A 21711-nucleotide genomic window follows, 5' to 3' on the forward strand; every position below is an offset into this window, starting at 1 on the left:
GAAAAACAGGTCCTGCAATCTTTCTATTAAAGCTGACCGTTGTCACGTTTTAACACGTATCACTTCATAAATTCAAAGAGCACAGTAATGAAAGTGTTGTGATGTACTGGATTAATAAACAACCACACTTATTAGCTTTCAGATATGCAAACATCCTTTTGCATTTTATAAGCGTGAGAGAAACGATGGCCCTGAATGCTCGGTAGTGACGGGTCATTATGTGCTATGACAGTAGTAAGTATTTAAAAGCTATCACTTGATACCAGTGAAATGATTCTAAATAACATAATCCCCAAAACAGCTTGTTTATTGTGCAGATCCTCAATATAAAAAAAAGTTAGAGTGGATGAACACAGTGTAAGCGAGTTGATGGTCCTGGTTCATGATGTGTCAAATGTCAGTGTGGAGTCCTTCTCCTGACCACACCTGTCACACAAAGCAATGGGCTTTGCATGCCTGCTGTGTGGTATAAGAGCCCCCATACCGCCTTCCATTCTCTAAAGGCCTTTCTCACTGAGCACATTCAATAGGCTGGTTATTTATAGGTATCAGTTACTGCTCATATTCTAATTCATAATTCAGTATCATCAATATAAAGGCAACTTTGCTTGTTTTTTTAAAGTTTCTAATTGGAATTATTTTACTTATCTATATTGATTAATTTGAACAGGATGGATAAGGATATCCTGTGGGCCACCACAATAGTGGACCAAAAAGCCGAGTTGGACCAACAAGAGCAGGTATGCAGTATTTTATTTTCTTATGCAATATTATATGAAATATTATAATTTTAAAATTAAGTTTGAAACTTTATGCATGCATTGCTAATATTTCAGTAAAGTAGTTTGGGTTCAAAGGTTTCTAGAAAGGCATGGGTACATGTAATATAGGATACTAGAAATGACAAAACAATTAGATCTTAGCCATCTGCTTATAATTTAAATTTAGATATTCACAACTAATATGTTATATAGACTTATTACAAATTACATGATGTACATTAAATTTTCCTCAAAGATAGAAAGCCCTCATTATAAATAAAGCAAAAACAGCACTATTAACAAAATATTACATTTCAGTCCATCTGTGGGATTGTTGAAAATTGTTTATATAACTTATATTGCATTTTTTATTCACATTTAAGTTGATACACTGGCTAAATAAAATAAAAAATAAAAATAAAAATAAAAACTCATTTGAACTGTATGAGCTTCATTGTTTTCAGAAACGCAGGACACGTGCACGGAAGCTGGGAATTTTGATTGTGGATGGCACTAAAGACCAAAGAGAGACAAACAATGAAACACTCAATCAGAGTTTTACCAATATTGAGGTGAGTAGTTGTAAGAGTTGCCATGCATATCCATTTAAAGAAATATAAAAGAAAAAAGTTCTCTTATTTTGACAGGGAGGGGAAAAAGTATAAATTCTAATTGTAATTTATCATATCAGTAGAACAATATCATTATGGATTTCCTTTTTTGGATTATAATAGAGTGGTCAGTCATGTGGTTAGAGACCTCTCATATGGTCAGATATAGTCTCTCTGCAATATGACCACCATAATCCAAACTCAGAACCCTGGTATCTCATGGTTTTTAAAGCTTGGTTCTTAAAAGCTTGGAATCAGCATTATTAGAGGCCAGAAATGAATTGAATTCAGCAGCGTGATCATAAACAGCAACAGTTTGATTGTTTATTTATAAACTGATGTATATTACTTCCTACATAAAAGCAACACTTTATGTATACTGACAGTATAGTATTTCATTGATATTACGATGATATATTTTTTAAATCTATGGCTATTGTGGCATAATTATAAAATAATAGTTTTTATTACTTATTTTTACATTTAGTTAAATTTATCGTTTTTCATAATATAGGGTCCTGTGGATTGTGAAAACTTCTTAAAGGCAGCCACAAATGGAAATGTCAAAGTGGTTGACAGGTTCTTAGAAGACGGAGGAGACCCAAACATAGCTGATGAGGTATTTCTAATGAATTTTTCACTTACATTTCAATAAAAAAAAAAATAATAATAAAATAATAATAATAATAATAATAATAATAATAATAATAATAATAATAATAATAATAATAATAATAATAATAATAATAATAATAATAAAATATAATAAATAAATAAATTTCAGTTCAGAAAATCAGCACTTCACAGGGCTGCCTTCGAGGGACATGTTGTGATTGTGGAGAAATTACTGGATAAGGGAGCAAACATTGACTTCCAAGACCGGGTGAGAAAATAGGAGTCCGCATTCACTTGATTTTTCTTTTATTTGTAGCACAGTCCTGAATCCTATGTCTTTTCTCAGTTGGCTTGTACAGCTGTGCACTGGGCATGCCGGGGTGGACGTGTAGCTGCTGTTAAACTCCTGCAGAGCAGAGGAGCTGACTTAAACGTCAAAGACAAAGTAAAAGTCTTTTACAATATTGAGGTCGACTGTATGACCAAAAGTGTGTAGACAAATGTCCATCATGCCCATATGTGTTTTCACTCAAAAAGCACATTATGGATGTGATGGTCAGGTGTCCACAAACCTTTGGGCATATTGTGTATTAATTAAAGATTGGGAATGATTAATGACAGTAAATTCTTCATAAATCAGTGCATGGTTTCTGATGCCCACAGCTTCTGAGCACTCCATTACATGTGGCTACCAGAACAGGACATTGGGAAGTCGTAGAGTATCTTGTATCCAGTGGTGTCCAAATTAATGCCAAAGATCGGGTATGAACTACAAGCATTTCAGCAAAAAGAACATTTTAATAAATTTAATAAGGGTGTGAAAGTCATATAGTCCATTATACCATTAACATTACTCACTTTGTTTTAAGGAAGGTGATACTGCATTGCACGATGCTGTCAGACTGAACCGATACAAAATAGCCAAGTCACTAATACAGGCTGGAGCAGACATGAAGATAAAGAACGCTGTAAGTACTGCAGAGCTCTGAAAGTGCAGGGAATCAAAGGTGTTTTGTCTTATATTCATAAGAAAAAGTTCAAAAGATTTTTAGGTACACTATATAGCCACAGGTTTGGACATCTGATCATCACACCCATATGTGTTTCTTCCCCCACAAACATTCAATTGTCTAGAATGTGTGTGTTTCACTGGAACTAAGAGGCCTAACCATGTTCCATCATGACAATGCTCCTGTGCACAACATGACATCCATGAAGACAGGAAGTGTTAAGAATTGCTTGTAATAGATCTTGCGTGGGCTGCACAGAGCCCTGACCTCAACCCCACGAACACATGGGATAAACTGGAACAGCGACTGGAACGTGGACTTTCCTGCCCAACATCAATGCCTGACCTCATTAATGCTCTTGTGGCTTAATGAACAAATCCCTACAGTCACATTCCAAAATCTAGTGGCAAGCCTTCCCAGAAGAGTGGAGGCTATTGTAATAGCAAACTGGGGACTTGAATGGGATGTTCAATACCTTTGACCATATAGTGTATAACAGGGTGCAAATCCATGTTTTCAGGTGGGTGTTACTGCGACTGAGCAGGTGAAGAAATGGCAGTGTGACACTAAGGAGATGCTGGAGAAGCTGGACCAGATGAAATAGTATTTCATTTCATAAAGGACAGTTGAGTCCTCACATGAAAAGATTTATGCTCTCTTTCAGTGGATTAGAATTAATGATTGATTTTTATCTGTAGCCTACAAATGGGTTTGTATAGAAATTCTTGCACTGATGCGTAAAACTGGCGACATTTTAGTTTAATTTAAATGGTTTCATATCTGACCCACAGGCATATAACACAGAAATAGATACAACAGATTAGGTTTAGATTGACATAACTCACTTCTGTTACAGCGGCTTACTGAGTATTTGTTTAAATAATTTCTCCTTAAATTTATTTGGTTTAATAATAAAAATATTTTACAATGTATTATAATGTTTCAAGCATTTTAGCCAAGCCACATTATTGAGTAGAACTTTGCCACAGTAACCAACATTATTAACTTGTGTGTAATTCATCTTCTGTTGACTTGAACTGATTGAAATGATCTGATATATGTGCAGAGACATGTTTACCCACATTAATGTTAACTGCATTAAAGCACAAATGTGCTGGCCTTCTTTTATAAATACATGCTCCAGGGACAATGAAGAAAGCAGGGTTAGGATTTCTGTTTTGTCCCTGACTTAACAGTAGGCTTTGTGAGGAGGCATTAGTGCATAGTTTCCGGTTACTATCAGGGGTTACCCTTTCGTACAAGTGAAATGGATATACTGTACCCTTGCCAGTCACATGGATTAGCAATACCATGCTTCGTAATAATGTAATTAAAACTTAAAGAAAGATACTTGTTGCTCCATCATCATTAAACCCTAAGACATTTTAAGAGTGCCTATTAGCCAGTATCAATCAATAAATCAGATGAAACATTACATGCATATGCACGCATACACACACACATACACACTGTGGAGACTTTGTGAGACTGGAAATTTCAGTATTTGGCTCTGCTTACATGTGACCTCTATGTATCTGGCACTTTGACTATGGTGAGAGATTGATTTCTACCCCCATTTGTTCAAGCACTGATGATTTAAGCCAGCTAGACTTGCCTTCGTTTTCATTTTGCAAATTTTCATGAATGGTTTTGCCTACATGTCCATGTGTTTTTGAAAGATAAACAATGTCTACACTGAAAGATTATATGAATCTTCTTTTGTATTGTAACAAATAGTTTAAGAAGCAAAGAAGGGTGCTTTCCAGTGTCATTCCTTTCACCATTGCACAGACACTAGATTATCACCACTATAAATATGTAAAACATGCCATAAATCAATAAGTCAATAAAATACATTTTTAAAAAATCTAAATATCATCTTGCTGGTACAATTAACAAAATCTAGAAGTAGTGTCTTTTAGAAATTTAGACTTTCTGTATGCTAACTAGCAGTATGTCCACTAGAGGGCGGCGTTTTGTAACCCTGTTCAGCCGTCAGTGTTAGACGTGTTTAGAAATGTGTTTGCTCCATGTTTTATGAGATTTCTCTTCTAGACTGGCAATAAGTGAAACAATCTTATTATGATCATCTGTTGATCATTTGCTATGATGATAAAAAAAATAACGTTGCAAATAGCTTTTGTATTATTATTATTATTATTATTATTATTATTATTATTATTTAAAAGCTTTTTTATGTCTATTGTATTGTTGGTCAGGTTATTTTTGGATGAAGTGATATTTCTTGTTGCAGAGAGTAATTCAACAAATAAAACACAATCACTTAGCACCTCATCATTTTTTAATTCCTGTTATATTTTTTTCCTGAAAGAAAAACAGATTTTCCGCATTTTCACTCTTTCCAAACTTTTCAAGTAAATACTGAAGTTAGTACACATTTTGGTATCAGAAAATAGATAAATTAATGAGTACAGCTCCTTTTAGACATTGCACATGGTGAAACAGTGTAACTACAATTAGCTAATCAAACAAAAAGCAAAAAATGCATCATTTATAATTGTGTTGTGAACCAGTTATTATATTTTTTTCAGCTGTATAGTCAATATTTAGGCATCTACAATATCAGTGTAAAGCCTTAACAACACTAATACCTTGTCAGTGTTATGAATAGGTGTAATTTCCCCTAAGGTCGAGGACATTATGTTCATCACTGTTTAAAAATCCGCCTAACTCCGGGTTTCAGATCTGTTTTCTCAATATCCGGCAGTCATTATGTGGATGATAAAAATAGAATCATTACACAAACTGAGTGACAAGCAAAATACACCACTGACATAAGGATCAATGGACTACAGCCACACCCATGATTATGTTGGTTCTTAGAAGACGGGATGAATGCTATTATGGTGAAGATAAAAAGGCAACCTTTCCGGTCCTCCTCATAACCATTATAAATAAAAATGATCAAATACATGCTTTTACAGTGCAGGTACCATAATTACAGTCATTCTAGCCTGACTTCACATTTCTGACCTTACATGTATCAGAAAACATTACACAAAGTGCATGAAGATAAATGAAACACACTGGTCAAAATGCACACAGGCAGGAGGATCACCTGTGTGGCACTCTTCATTGTCTATACTGCCTGATTTCAATTAAAAGCACATCATTGGCTTTGTACTCAAAATATGTCCCCCGCGTGTACAGGCTTATCATTATCTCGAACATCAATACTGGATATCCAGTGTCTTTTTTATGAGGTATATACAACTCCAGATATTACATTTTTGTATAAGTTTAAGTGAATTTATATTTGCGTGAGATTGTTTCTACCTAAATAAACAAATGCTTGAAATAACATTTAAATAAACATGTTAAATAAATAGATAAATAATAAAGAAGGTGCACAATCACAGTCTCACAAAGGCAAATAAACTCACTGTTACACACAGACTCCTCATTTCCAACACTCAGTAGCCCCATGTTGTTGATGGTGACTTTGGTTTCTCCATTATCTAAGATGAAATAGTTCAAACTGATGCATTATAATAAACTTGCCCAGTTTTTATATATATTCTAAGCTAGAGGCATCAGACGCAGACCGGCACTGAGAAAGTGAGACAGAGGGAAAGGAAACCCTGTTATCCATTCCTGAGGGTCTGCTGCAACGCCCACATGAAAAAGAGCTCTATGTGCAGATCCTGAATCAGTTTTACTCTCGATGTTTGCCTCTGCAGTAGGAGTGGAGTTTGGGAAGCTGATCTGAGAGCAGCAGCATGGTGATTATCAGATCATTAGTGTGTTGATCATACAGAGAGACTGCGTGCAGTGCAGGCTGAGCTCCGGGCCCTCTGCACCACCGCCTGGCTCTTCTCCCGCTTCAGCAGCTTGTTGTCAGAAAAGACCCCTTCATTCCGTGGAATACCATGGGAACCGTCCGGAAATGTCAGTAAGCCTGTAGGGCAAGCCACAACAACAGACAATATCCTTATTTATTCTCAATTAGGAAATTTCTCCAAATAAGTCCGTTATGGATGAAAACAGTATATTATTTTAGTGAGTGAAAATTCTGGGTAGGACACGTTGGGGTTATTGATGTACTGTGAATCCAATGCGTTCAATGTACAAAATTTACACAAAATTACAATGGTCTCACATTTATACCAACAAACTCTTAGCTTATGCAGATAAGGCACATCTTTTAACATTGTCTGTACAAAGTCAACAGAATCTTGTATATAATTCACACAAATATTATTTTAATTTAATAAAATAACACAAATCAGTTAAAAACAGAGCAGCCAGACTACAAACGAGAAAGTATTTACAATTCACTAATATTTATGCATAATTCATAAATAAATTTATTTTTTTAATTAAACTTCCTGGTATTCGCTGTGGCTGAAAGCAAAAAGATTTAACTTTTTATGTGATTTTATTTTCATTGTCCACCCATTGCTCTTTTTTAATACGTATTTCCAGTCCCAGTTGAATCCAAGACTAAACAGAACAGTATAGGAAAAAAAATGTAGTTACCATGTCCTTCCACACGGCCATTTTTAAATTCTCCTTCAAACTTCATACCATCAAATCGGCTAAAAACTCCAACACCCTGGAATTTTCCTTGGGCAAATTCACCTTCATACCTTAAATTGAACAGAGGCAGATTATTATGATTATTACTGTACACATTATAACAGCCCATAAAACCTTATAAAGCATGCCTGTTCATCAAGTATCAGCTTTCTACATTTACGCCAAATGATTAGTTAGATAAATGTTGAAATATGAACCGCAATCTGATTGCATAATCTCATACCTGGATCCATCAGGGAACATTAAGACCCCAGAGCCATGGAACAGACCATTCTCAAAATGACCCCTATAACAAGTGCCATCAGAGAACTTCAGTTGCCCTACTCCATGTCTCCTTCCTGTACAGGACACATTATGCAAATCTTTAACTTGCAATTTGGATATCTGAGGGAATACAAATTGTAATCAAATATTTTAGATGTTGCTTTTTTCCATTTTGCAAAGGCATGGTATGAATAATTCAGGCTCTCCTTTCAACAGGCCTCTTTTTCCCAAGCTACCTTCGTCACCAGATTTCTTGCTGCAGCTCATTCACTACAATACACTAAAAGCTTTTAAAAGCTGTCACAGGGATATCTTGAGGGATTGAGTTATAGGGTGGCATCTAACATTTAACTGTTTGGCAAATCTACGCACAGCAGACCATATGTTGCACGAATGCACAAAGCATTACCATTGAGTTATAAAGCATTGAAAAATGGGTTTCAAGAAAATGTAGGTTACACTGTATACTACACATGGTACAGTTGAATGTGGCACGGAGCAAACCAACTATGTCAGGAGATCAGAGTGGAAACTAAATAGTCTGGAAGAACAGGAGTTGAGTTTAATAAAGAAGCAGGAGCAATAGAGGAAGAATGACTTGCCTTCCTTCCATTCACCACTGTACTCTTCTCCAGTTGAGTAAGTGAAGGAGCCCCTGGTCAGTGTCATACCTCGACCACCCTGCCAACACAATTTTAACAGAAAATGATTACACGTTCATGTGTCTTTCACACTATATGTGAAGGGTTTAAACCAGGGAAGCGGATGAGACAATTCTATACATATCACTATAGGGTTTAATGAAGACACGCAAAGCTGTCTCGACGGTGAGGTTAACCGCGGCACCATTTTCAGTGTTTAATTTTTTTAATGCGTGGAGACTAGACAGGAAATAATGGCGCAAAATTGCTGTCGCTTAAATCATTTTAATGTATTGGCCGTGTCGCCTGCATCTGTAACGCACACTAGAGAAGAGAGAGTCCTCAGGCTTATAGCCTTCACACCGCGCCGCCGCTCTGCTCTGGGGGGACGAGTCGCAGGGGGGAAAAAAGGCGTTTACCTGTATAATGTCCTTGTTGTCGCAAAAGCATGAAAAGTCCTTTGGAAATGTGTGATTATATCGGTTTCCGGAGAGGAGAGAGAGAGAAAAAAACAAACACAACACAGCTGTATCGAGCTCTCTGCGGCAGCCTCTAACGCGCTTCTCGTCTCGCGCACTGCTCTCCTGGCAACGCGAACCTGCACGGGGCACTTCCTGAAGATCGGCGTGTTTTATTGAACGCTTTTCTTAGCCATGCATTCAAACCGCATGCTGATTGGCTGGCTGGGGAAATTACGGGAACGCCGTTACTCAGTGGAGTATTCGTCTGTCTGGGAATGTGATTGTAGATGCATTGCTGGGAAGGTGTTTAAAGCGATAACGCGGGAGGTAAGCTATCTTCAAAATACAGAAATGACAAATACTGCTGTTAATTGACTAATACAGCCTATTAACCTGGAACAGTGACCACGACGGGAACAATGAATCGTTGTTGGAAGAAAATGATCCTAATGTGATTGATTCTACACATAAACAAACATGTCCATCTTCATCTCGTTCAGTATTCAGTGTACCAGCTTGAAAAACATAAAACATTCAGTCACTGCACATTTTTAGTTAAAACTCCAGATTGTGCTATATTGATCAGGTGGAAATGCACACACCACATCTCTGACGAAAAACCTCTGTTTTCACCTACAAGCTCCTGTCAGCTTGCAAACAACAACACTGACCATCTTGACTCGTGTTGTAGTTTTACGGACCAAGCTTCTTCTTTTTTCCAGCAAGGACACGATGTCCTGTAAGCAATCCACAGATCCATCTTGACCCTTTATTTCATAATAAGGTCCGCATCTAGACCTCTGTCTTAATGCAGTGCCATCTAAGTCTCCTTCAGAAAGTTGGTGAGCCTATTATATAGTCTGTCTGACCCACCAGCTCTGTGACACCTCACTCAACACATCTGACAATTGATCTCTTCATCCTACACAAACCATCCCGATTTTGAACTGGAGAGGATATTTATGACGGACTCTATAAACCTGAAGAGTCGGTAATGGGAAATGTCGATAAAAATCGCTCCCTTGAGATGTATTGCTTGTAATACTGAGGATGAGTTGTTCTCGCTGTAGAATGACCGTGAAATATATGGGGCTGTAAGTCAGAGACCATCAGGATTGTCGGAAAAATGACCCGGCATCATTGGAGGTAATTTTCCAAAGAATAGGTGGTATATTTTGCAAAGATTTGTGCGATTAAATAGCCTAATGCAGCCAAATAATTTGGTCTTAGACTACTGCCACCTGGTTAATTTAAGTTTGATCCCATTTATTTCCAGCAGGCACACAGAGGGAAAGAGTGTGAGAGACAGCAAGGGAGAGAGAGAATTTCTCTCTCTTTGACCTTCAGTCCCTCGTCATCAAGCTCATAAGTACATGTACACACACACACACACAACCAGGGACTAATTTGCCCTCCTTTAGAGATCATTGCCCTTTACTGGTAATAAATCAGCATTGTGCTCATTCTCAAGGGAAATGGACGGTCAATCCCATATGCCCCAGAGTGACAGGATGGGTTGTGCAAGCATCACTACACATAAGCGCCCATTTAGCACCACATAATACACACACACACACATACACACACTGAAAGACTACACAGTGAGGTGAGTCTGCTCTCCTTGCAAGAAAAATCCCAAAGGTCAACTTCTAGTAGATGGGGGTGGAACACAGTTTGTTGATGGTCATCTCTCTCTGTAGCTTAATTGGCCCATAAATCTCTGTATGCCAGATCATATGATGAGAGTTGTGAGAACCATATGTTCAAAACCAAGGTGAGCAGGGTTATGGTGTCTCATTGTCATAGTCACTACTACCAAATTTCTTTCAGAGTGCTGTAAACTATAGCACTATAGCAAGGCGCAAATGGAATTTTGCTTATATAATTATAATTCTGTATGTCTAATAATGTTTTAGGTAGACATTCATTAAATTGTTTAGCTTCAGTAAGTGCTATAGATCCAGAACACTATCCTAGTAACACTGGCACTAGGCTAGAAGATTCATCCTGGATGTGATGCCAGTCCATCACAAACACACACACACACTCACACACACTCACACATAGGCACAGTTTAGTCTAGTCAGTGTGCCTACCTGCATGTACACTGGAAAGAAAACAGTGCCCCACTGGAAACCTGCACAGACACATGAAGAACATACAAAACTCCATACAGATAGCATCCTGAGCTCAGAATCGAGCCCTGATAGTGCTGCCTCGCTGCTTTGCTGCTCCACCTGCTACACCACTATACAGTCCTTTAACAAAGATTTTTTCACTTGTTTCACATGTTTCAGGCTTCTTTTTTAACCTGAAATCATTGAAAATAATTTGAGGTAGATCATCATAATCAAATTCAAATGTCATATGTATTGCCTTGTAATTTAGTTTATTAGGTACTCCTATACAGTAATATTAATTCTAAGGTTCAAATGATAATGTAGTGCATCTGTAGAGTAAAAGAAAGAACCTGCAAGAAATGTAATTCAGATTCAGAGTACAGTTTCCTGTACATCTCAGTGGAACATTTTAAAACAGTTAGCAAACATAAACACACTCTTTCAGTATATTAAAGTCCTATGTGGACTTTTGAAAATGTGAACCTAAAGATTCAGAGCAAAATGGTTCTTGACAAATGCGATAGTCTGACATGGTATGTGGTCCTATCATCAGTTGAATATCATATGTCAATAATGTGTTGGTAGACTCCTTTGCAGTCCTAGGGCCAAAGAGGGATATAGAGTTAAAATGGGGCATATCACACAGGGACACACACACACCTTGCTCACGGCACAGAACCTTGTCAGACGAAAAAGAGCAATTAGGATAGAAATGAGGGGAAGTCACAGGGGAAGCGGACGATGAAGACTTTATTGATTAGCGCGATTTCACAGATCCAGCTTTCACTGTAGCAATTACACTGAAGTCATTAGAGACCAGTGCTACAGGAGTAGCAAAAATGATTGTCTAAACAGACCGTGATAGCAAAGTTAGCATAGTTACTGTAGTCTTCTCTAAGAAACTATTAATGAGCAGCTTTTATAAAAGTTTAAAAATGAATTGCAATTAAATGGAAGCTTTTTGAAATCAATATATTGGTCAGAGTCCATGATAAAGAACTAGGAAAGGTTAAGGAACAGGATGGATGGATGCCACTTATGGCATGAATGGCATTAAAGTCATTAAATACGTATCTGATGATCTGTGATGTGTAGTGTAATGCGTAGTAATATGCAATTTTGCTGCTGAAGCATAACATGTTATATCCTATGGAGTTATTATAAGCTGATGAGAAGTAGATTTGTAAGCTAGCTAATTTTAGATGCAAGGAATAAGCGCATGACTGTGGTGAGCAAAAAGACAAATTTAACATAACAAATAACACCCGCTGTAAGTATGCATGGAAAGTATATGTCCATGCTAAAAATTTGATTGCTATATTTAAAAAAAAAAAAAAAAGCTGTAAGAATACTCATATACAGATAATTATGGTACAAGAATATATTAGTGGCAACACAACGTATTATATTTTACACTGGAGTTTATTACCTGTTATAAATTAATAAACTATTTTATTTATTTCTGTCTTGATCTTAATTTGTTAATCATAATGGATATTCATTATAGAGTACCACAGGGCTAAAGGCCCAGCATTAGGAAGAATTTGTGTTGTCTTCCAACGTATTAATTAGTAATAATTAATAAGTTACTTAGTACTAAGTTACTAAGATGAATAAATAATATGTTATTACACAAAAATATAACACTTAAACCCTGAACACTGAGCAAAGGTCTGACAGATGGTAGGCTTCAGACAGATGGTACACACTGTACTTGTAAAATATCATTAAATCTTTAAGCACCATTAAAGCATCTTTTAAATCGTATTCCTTGCTCTCATATTTATTGTTCACATCTTCCCTATTCACTGCTATTATTGGTAACTAAAAGTTCCTGAATAATATGCTTCAAGATAAATAACTTTCTTAAGATGATTATATGCCTGTGGTTTAAGATGTACACATAAACACATCCCTGTTCGTAAATGAATCGAGAGGATAGCTCGAGAGTAGAGGAGAGTACAGAACTTTCAGAACTAGAAACATGAACACCAAGGACAGTAGGGTGAGCGGGGAGGTTAGCAGAGAGTGAAGCGGTGTGTGTTAAAGGGACAAACACAATCTGTTTCATTCCTAAATAGAGATGAATCCGGCTTTGCTTCCTTTCGCTCAATCAGCCATGCTCGGCCAGTTCCGCCATGCCTCGCTCCCTCTAAACACCCATAACCATTAATCCCAGACATATTATTTATATTGTCTAATTGTAAAGAGGATGAATTATCAATTATGGTTAGTGCTTAATTGCCCTTCATAAAGTTAGCTTCCCCCTGGCTTTAAAGTGGGCTATTTAAACAACGTAACTAATAACCCTATCCTTTACATGGAGAATACATCTTCATTGTTGAGAGCAGCGAGTGTGAGAGTCACTCCTAATTTAACGGGCAATCGAGGGAAGGCATGCAGGTGGCACCGGGGGGACTCGTTAAGCGTTAATGAATTATGACACGACCTTCTGAGAACAATGAGGAATTAATGCAAGCTGTGACAGACAGAAGCTTGCATCTGCCTAAGGCCTGTATCCTATGGACGTATACAGGGTACTGTAGGTGCAAATTTGGATTTGTATGGCTGTGTATGTACACCCATTAAAAATGTGGTTATTTGATTATTCTCTGTCCTTAACATGCAACACCCCTCTTCATAACTCCTTTGCAAACATCTGATACACACCATGAGTGTAGATGAGAATAGTGTGACAGAAGCCAATAAAAGCACTGACACATAAAGTGACACATGAAGGCTGGGAGATATTTTGAAGGACAGAGTCTTTCCTTTTAAGAAAAATAAATTTCTCAAAAAAAAAAAAGTGTCCTCACACTTTTTCCATTTTGTTTTTAATACTACTGACTGTAGAATCATTGTAAACCTTTTTACAGTAGTTATTGCAGTAGGTGAACTGACCTTTACCTGTGTATTTGTTTGTGTGTGGGTGGGTGCAGGCAAGAGTGGTGATCTGTTAGTGAGCGAATGACAGAGTCTCTTGGTGTAATTACCCTCTCCTGCAATGATGCGGCCCTTTAACAAATCGCTCGGCGACTTTCCACATCTGCTCCATGTCAGCATCTGGCAGAGGCGCTCAGCCATCCCGGACGCAGTGACGAGCCCTCATTAGAGCCACTGCTGAACAACTAGAAGTGCTAGGACAATTATGGGGCAATGAAGCTGACCTTGTACCCACCTCAACACCCTACATTTTTTTTTCATTTGTAGTAGAGGGCTGCAAGAGTATCTCTGTTGATCTCCACATTCATAATTTAACACATAAAGCAAATGAATGTATTGATGCTTTTACAGTTTATTTCTTCTTATTGTATTGATGATATACAGCATAATCTGCCTTATTTATAAATGTGTTTATCTATGCTGCTGGAGTCTTCAGTGCATCTGCTGTCATGCCTTTTTATTCAGACCAGGAGGGCTCATTCATGATTTCCTGTTCTGGCGTTTCAGACTTCAAAAGACAGACGTGGTGGACCCTCTTTTCTTTTGTCCAGACATACTTTGTACATGAACAGAAGGGATACGGGCTGACAAAGGGAATAGCCCTGTCTGTGAAGGGAATCCCACCCAGTGATGTGAATTCCACCATTATACAAATTATCCAGTGTTTAGCAACTGCACTAGTCTTCCTGGTGTGCCACTGATTTTATGGAAGTGGGAATGCAGAAACAGTGGGACAGTTCGTCCATAAGTGTGCCCTCTCCACAGGCACCCTTAGTCCCTGGCTGTGAGCCCTTCAGATCTCTGCTGCCTGGAGCATCGCTCTGTGGACATAACTGCTCCCAGCAGCTGCTGCTCTTTTTAGGCAGCCTCCTCTCCCCTTGCAAATTTTGTACTAACAATACCTGTATACTCATTGTTACTGAGACACACTTTTGTTTCGTAGCCCTGTGTAAACAAATGTGTGTGCGGTGTGGGCCACAGAGAGGAAGTTGTAAACCGTCAATAAGAGCTCATTCGTATGGAGTTTCCCAGTTACTGGTCTTAGATATGCTAATGAAGACAAACAGCAGACTCAGTGGGGACACAGACTGGCTCATGTTTGACCAGGTTGCAGTCAAGAAACATGGCAGGTCACCTACTACTGGAAAACAAGGCAGAGAAAAAACCCATGACACAGGAAATTTAATCTGTCTCTAACATAAAGCATAAGTGAAGTGCAGAAATATCATGATCAGTGAAGTGTGCAGGATGGCCTGCAAACTGAATTTTAGTCTTTAATATTACAGTATACAATTTAATAACAAAAAGGCAATTTGTAAATGTTTGCTCAAAATGGTCAGTAGTGGCTCTTTGGCAGTTCTGGGATTTTAAACTCACAACCTTCATTAGCACTAGTAGATAGAACCAAAGAATTTACTGAGTATATCTACAATATAAGTGTATTATACTGGTCGATTGACTGGTGGATTTTTAAGATCCATATTTCGTATATATATTTAAACATGAGAAATATTAAAATTTGGAGATTTCTAGCTTCTAAGATTTTATGCTACCTAAGATACTGATCTGATATGTTTACTGATCTGATACTAATCTTTACTTTCTTTGCATGTTGGAATCCGATTGAGTAAAAGCAGCCTTAAAAAAGCCATATAAGGTACAACATTTTAGACATTGTGTTTAGTAAGTGTGGTAAGTGAACTACCTAATCGTACAGTCACACGACTTAATGGTTCAATGGTAAACCCCTCTTTAGTGAAACCAAGCATTATTGGGCTCTTTTATCAGTGTTGGACAGCCGCTGAGCGCATTGATCCGCAATGTAGGTGACCTAAGTCCTAGCAACAGTTACATTATAAATATGATCAAAACTAGTCAGATGGCATGGCAATGCAAAGTGATCATAATAAACCTGAACACATGTAGTAGATCCAATCACTGTGAATAATAGAAAAAGGAGTTTGTTCTCTTACATAGACCCCTACTGAGGCACCCTTACAAAAAAGGCACATGAACAAAATTCACACCTGGCATTTAGACATATCCCATGTCATGTTTCTCACATTTGAAACATGTGCATCATTTACATGCAGTACACTGTGATTTTTTTTCATTGATGATTTCACATTTTTGTAGTTTGTTTTACATGTGATTACACATTGTGTACATGAGTTTGAGTATGTGTATGCGATGGGGAAGTATGTAATGTATATGATTTTCTTTTCTGTGAACATTTCTCAACATGTGAAAACATATTGGTGTTCAAAATGTTACTATGTGAAAAGAGAAACAAAAATGCTGAAGGTGGATGATTACTATTTTCACATTTAGCTGGAGAATAAGCTGATGAGACAAATTTGAAGAAGAGCCTTAGTCTTCAATGTTTCCTCATTAACATGGGAACATGTTGCTGTTGTGGGGTTCCTTCAACAAAGGAACAAATATAGAACCCTTAAACGTGTAAAGTATAATGATTATTTATTTATTTATTTTTCATTTTGTTGCCATATCCTAGCCTGTGACAACTGTGGTCACAAAATTAACACAACTCGGGCGTAATGAGAAACACTTATTGAATGCTTTTGATTTACCTGTGCTGAAGATAGTTTGTGAATTTGCCTTAATTTCTATTGATGGGCTTAAACGGTCCAGTGCTCTCATCTTGCCACCTGCCACTCCAGCCTCCCTGAGGAGCAGAGCATTTTATTGATTTAAATGTGTAGGAATGTAAGCGCCGGCTTGTTTAAGCCAATTAAGAGACCGGCTTAAAGTCTGACCGTCACCTTGTCAGTCACGTGGCCTTAGCGCGCGCGTGTCTGTTTGAAAGCGGTTCACAGTAAAGAGCGCGCGCCTCTCCATCTGTACATTCCGCGTAGAAGGCGCACACCTCTCCATCCACACACGCAACGGGAAGCGCTCACACATCACTCTATTCACACACACTTTACCATTCACAAAGGCACTGGGAAGAGCGCACACACCTTTCCATCCATCGTCAAGAGCCGCATCCGCGATAGAGTATCTCCGACGATAAACAGGAAAGCGTTTAAGAGCGCGAGGATAAAGAAGGTAAATCTCTAGCGTCTCCGTTCTCCTGCCAAAGTGCCCTGGTTTGTTCAGGGCAGCGCGCCCGACTCAAGATGTTTGAACACCAGGACCCCGCGCTGAAAACAACAGCCAGTCACAGAATTTCCTTTTCAATTATGGACATTCTGGACCCACACAAGTTCACACGTAAAAAGCTAGACGGACTTTCTACAGAGAACAGCGAGATGACTTTCTGGAGCACAGAGTTTGGAAACAGTTCACTCTCTGGCAGAGAGACTCCTTCTCAAACTGATTCATTAATTATCAGTAATAATCCAGGTAAAAACACATACTCTTTTTTCTTATATGATGCATGGTTTTAAACTCCGATAAGGTGAAACTACATTGCTGTTTAAAGATGAATAGCTACTTATGCAATGTCAGGACTTTTTTTTAATGCTTTTATTTTGGTAAAAATGTTAAACTGTACCCCCAAAATAATGCACAGTTGTTGTTGGATAAATAGCTTAGTTTTGAGAATATTTATTTATTTGTTTGTTTGTTTGTTTGTTTGTTTGTTTGTTTATTTATTTATTTATTTATTTATTTATTTATTTATTTATTTATTTATTTATTTATTTATTTATTTAACACCTTACCGATTTTTTACTCGTCTGTATATGACCTTCCCCTAATTTCCAAGGCCGTGTTTCCTTCCCTAGTCACAAAGAGCCGCTTGCTGCAGTTGAGAGTGTGATTGGCATAGGGGCAGGGAGGGCAGATAATTGTTTAAATCGTCCCATTGAGGATGCCTGCGCTCACTTTGATCGATATTCCATTACTGGATCCTGCATATCTCCCTCCAGCACCTTGCAGGTAGCTACAAACTTTAAACCCCCTTCCATGTCTGATCCCAAATATCGCTCGATTAAAACTTCCCTTTAAATAGATGACATTTATCGATTTGCCGACAAATATGAAACTCTATTAGCACGTCACGGGTAGATGGTAGGGCTGGATTTAACCGGGATTTCTTTCCGCGACATGACATTTGAAGCGATGTGTGATTTATAAATTATTACGGGATTATAGCCCAATCCACCCAAGTCCCCTTCTTAACCTTCGCTTGGTTGCTCGCACATAACTCTCGATCTATATCTTTACCCCACTGGTCCATGGTACTGGTCCTGCACTACCAGGCGAGAGTTTAATTACAAATAGACTGATTTAATAGGAAGATATGTCTCATTTTTAGCTCTCTGTTTGTTTGTACGTTTTGTTTGTGTGTCGCCTTTAAACACTAATGTCAAGTATGCTGATGAACAGATTCTATACATTTGTGTTTTTAGCATAATACTCCATATTTGTTAAGGAATTGTTTAAACATAATTTTCTCCATCTCCAGCACTTCGTACATTAGCAGACACAGTTATTGATATTTTTAGCTTAATTGTTGTTGAAGCTGTTAATTTGTGAAATTGTGAAGCATTAATAGGAATTGAGCAGGTTACAGTCATATAAAGCAGAAGGTTTTACTTTCAGGATCATTAAAATAAAAAAAAAGAATGCGCAAAAAGTTAGACTTTTGAGAGTTGGGATTCAAAACTGCATCACATTTGTAAATGCATTGATATCGAGATAGTGCCGCTGTTCTAACTGTAAGTGTTTGAATATTAACAGGTGAGTGCACAGAGGAAGAGCAGTATAACTCGCCCCTCACACCTGATGTGGAGACAACCACCGCCCTTAGAGACACACACACTCGGCTCTCATGTCTCAATGACCCAGATGAGGCGGAAGGAGATGAAGAAAGCAGCAGCATTAACAGTGTTGCAGACGCGTCAGGTACGGAGGATTCCGCGCGCCGCCGCCGCCGGTCCCGGTCCGATCACGGGAGCGCGCGCCCCCGACGCGCCAGAACCGCGTTCACTTACGAGCAGCTGGTGGCGCTGGAGAACAAGTTCCGCGCAACGCGCTACCTGTCAGTGTGCGAGAGACTGAACCTGGCGCTGGCGCTCAGCCTGACAGAGACCCAGGTAAAGATCTGGTTTCAGAACCGCAGAACAAAGTGGAAGAAACAAAACCCGGGAGCTGCAGACAATATCCTGCAACCTCCGAGCTCGAGCGTGAGTCCGGGTGGGGGACTTTGCGGGTCAGCCGTGGCGGGATTTCACTCTTTCCCGCATTTCAGCGGCGGAAATGGTATTTTCCACTCTTCAAGCGCTGTACCGTTATCATCCTCTGGCACACTCCTGCGTCCGTTTTTTTCTAGTGGCTACCTGCAGCCCACCTTCTTCCAGCCTCATTTATAAAAGGCAAGGTGACCTGCAAAAGAAAGAGGAGTGGAATGGCGAACTTAAAAGTTATGACATTAATATAACAAAGCATAATCACAGGACTTCAAACTGGTCTTTCTCATGCCATTCTGGTAGCACCAGGACACATGACTATGCAGAACGAATGCCAAAATTGTTGCAAAGTAGTTATTTTAGGACTGAGAGTTAAAATGCAAACTGTAACTCAGTCTTGAGTCGCATTTTATAAAGAAAGATCAAAACTTGTTAATACTTGATACATCTGCAGCAAAATTTATCTTGTTGCAGGATGCATTAGTGGATCCTTTAATTTAAAAATGTGTTCATTTCAGTGATTTAAATAATGTATGTGTTTTAAATGTCATTAAATCCAACTATTTAACAGTATATTCTGAACAACTGTGAAGAAAGGGAAAGTATAATAATAAAACCAGATTGAGTAAAGTGGTTTGAATCCTTAATTTCACGTTTGGTTTAACAGCAAGTACTCAAACACACACACACACACACACACACAGAGAGAGAGAGAGAGAGAGAGAGAGACGCATTGTCAACCTGTATGGATAAATAAATAAAACCTAATCAATGATGCAACCTACACAGGCATACATGGAAACGCACAGTATTACACAGTAGGTTTTAGTAAGATGTGTAAAGAAAACTTAAGATAGTACAGAGACTACTGATCCAATGCATTAGTGGGTCTATTATATAGTGTTCCCACTGGGTGGCAGTACAGACTCATTTATATTGAAGCTACTCTGCAACTCTGCAAGAGAGCTTTTATTTAACGTACAGATACTCAGTATTTGATCCAAATATTTGACTTTCAGACTTTACTGTACAATATAACTTTGAAAATCATATAATAATTATACATGCAATTTATATCACTGAGAGAGTAGACCTTAATGTAGGGAATAAATCTTTATGAGTAGGTCAGAGAAAAATAATCAACAATGGTGTAGAGTGGAGTTAACCAGCCTGAGGTTTATTCATAGCAATTTGTTAAATTTAATGAAGAATGAGGTATCATAGTTGTTATCCATTTATATTTATATTTAATGCTGTAGACTATTCACCAGGTTAAAGAATTCAACAGTGCCATATAACCAAAATTAACAAATTAAAGCACAAATAAAACACAAAAGAAATAACAAAATATGTTGTCAAGCTCTTTTCATTGGCCTCTGTGCCAATATACATTGTGTGTGTGTGTGTGTGTGTGTGTAAGAGAGGGAGAGAGAGAGACAGAGAGAGACTAAGCAGGTTTCTGTGTATAGTGTGATTTTGATTCTATTCTTCTTATCCAGTCTGTTCCTCAATCTGGGCCCTTTTTTATTCAGCCCACCACAAGCTGTTTCACCCTGCCTTTTGATATTAAAACTACCACATGGTCAGAGCTGTAAGAGATATTATATAATAAAAGTTCATATATATCAATCTGTATTCAACAAATTACTTAAATAAGATTTATCAAATTGTATAGAGTAAAGGTCTCTACAGTTTGTTTCTTGCACATCAACCATACACTATAATCACAGAATCATTGCATTCTGAACTTGAGCAGTAGTGGATGATGTCTTTGTGTGTGTGTGTGTGTGTGAGAGAGAGAGAGAGAGAGAGAGGGGGGGAGAGACAGAGAGAGACAGAGAGGGGAGAGGGAGCGAGAAAGAAAAATTTAGACAGAGCCTGGGAGGATGCTGTCAGCTCCATATTGGGGCAACTGGAAAAGAAAAATTAATAAAGTACTTTTGAGTTTGAGGATTTGAGAATTTCATCATGCCTCAGCACTCACACACTGCTCTCTCTCTTTCTCTCTCATATTTTCATCGGATGGTGGGGAAAGGGTACACTAAAAGGCTGTACAACGACTGATCAATAATGTATCTATTTTTTGCAGATTGCAGAAATTGGAGTGATGTGCTGTGCTATACAGCACCACGTACCACTGTGAGCTAAGGTTTAAAGATGAACAGTTTTTGCTGCTGTCTCCTGCCATCCTGACACATGCCTTGCATACAAGGATGTACAGCTCTCTTCATTGTTATGTGCTCTCATTTACACATGTATGGGAATATCATGAATGCAAGGTTGTCAGTGATAAAATCATATCTCTAGACACAGCATGTTCGGTGGTGTGGGAAAACCTATTACATGTTGTCACTGAAAACAAGTATATTTGACAAGCTTTCAGACTGTGTAGTAACCCAAGCAGGGTTAACTTCACTTAATAACCTCCTATTAGTAGAATTGGAAAATTGGCTTGAGAGTAGAAGACTGCACAAATACTATACCGCACAATATCAGGGCAGTGATTTTTAAATTCCCCACTTTATTTTGCAGCTCATAATCTAGGGAGTAGCGCCTGTCTCGGTTTCAA

The 21711-nt window shown here is 38.1% G+C and overlaps 3 protein-coding genes across 5 annotated transcripts; 2 read left to right on the plus strand and 1 right to left on the minus strand.

Moving 5' to 3' along the window:
* Positions 1-671: 671 nt before the first annotated feature.
* On the plus strand, positions 672-4607 carry ankrd2 (ankyrin repeat domain 2 (stretch responsive muscle)). Its single transcript, XM_058385136.1, has 8 exons — positions 672-740; positions 1226-1333; positions 1887-1991; positions 2157-2255; positions 2334-2432; positions 2651-2749; positions 2857-2955; positions 3518-4607. Exons 1-8 carry the CDS (start codon positions 672-674, stop codon positions 3599-3601), a joined length of 762 nt encoding a protein of 253 aa, XP_058241119.1. The 3' UTR covers positions 3602-4607.
* Positions 4608-5289: 682 nt separating this feature from the next.
* On the minus strand, positions 5290-9076 carry morn4 (MORN repeat containing 4). Its single transcript, XM_058378249.1, has 5 exons — positions 8882-9076; positions 8424-8502; positions 7781-7895; positions 7498-7607; positions 5290-6916 (listed from the first exon to the last, which is right to left on the minus strand). The coding sequence occupies exons 2-5, from the start codon at positions 8488-8490 to the stop codon at positions 6768-6770; spliced, it is 441 nt and encodes a 146-aa protein (XP_058234232.1). The 5' UTR covers positions 8491-8502; positions 8882-9076; the 3' UTR covers positions 5290-6767.
* nkx1.2la (NK1 transcription factor related 2-like,a) lies at positions 9061-19737 on the plus strand. Of its 3 annotated transcripts, none has more exons than XR_009203475.1 (2): positions 9061-9250; positions 18694-18829. XR_009203475.1 is itself a non-coding variant. In XM_058378232.1 (2 exons), exons 1-2 carry the CDS (start codon positions 17127-17129, stop codon positions 19323-19325), a joined length of 858 nt encoding a protein of 285 aa, XP_058234215.1. In that variant the 5' UTR covers positions 9261-17126; the 3' UTR covers positions 19326-19737. The 3 variants fall into 3 exon arrangements, 1 of the variants encoding a protein (XP_058234215.1); XM_058378232.1 differs by lacking the exon at positions 9061-9250 and adding an exon at positions 9261-17352 and having other exon boundaries at positions 18694-19737; XR_009203474.1 differs by lacking the exon at positions 9061-9250 and adding an exon at positions 17673-17889.
* The last annotated feature ends 1974 nt before the right edge of the window (positions 19738-21711 follow it).

The sequence above is a fragment of the Hemibagrus wyckioides genome, linkage group LG03 (assembly GCF_019097595.1).
Source record: "Hemibagrus wyckioides isolate EC202008001 linkage group LG03, SWU_Hwy_1.0, whole genome shotgun sequence".
Classification (NCBI taxonomy): domain Eukaryota; kingdom Metazoa; phylum Chordata; class Actinopteri; order Siluriformes; family Bagridae; genus Hemibagrus; species Hemibagrus wyckioides.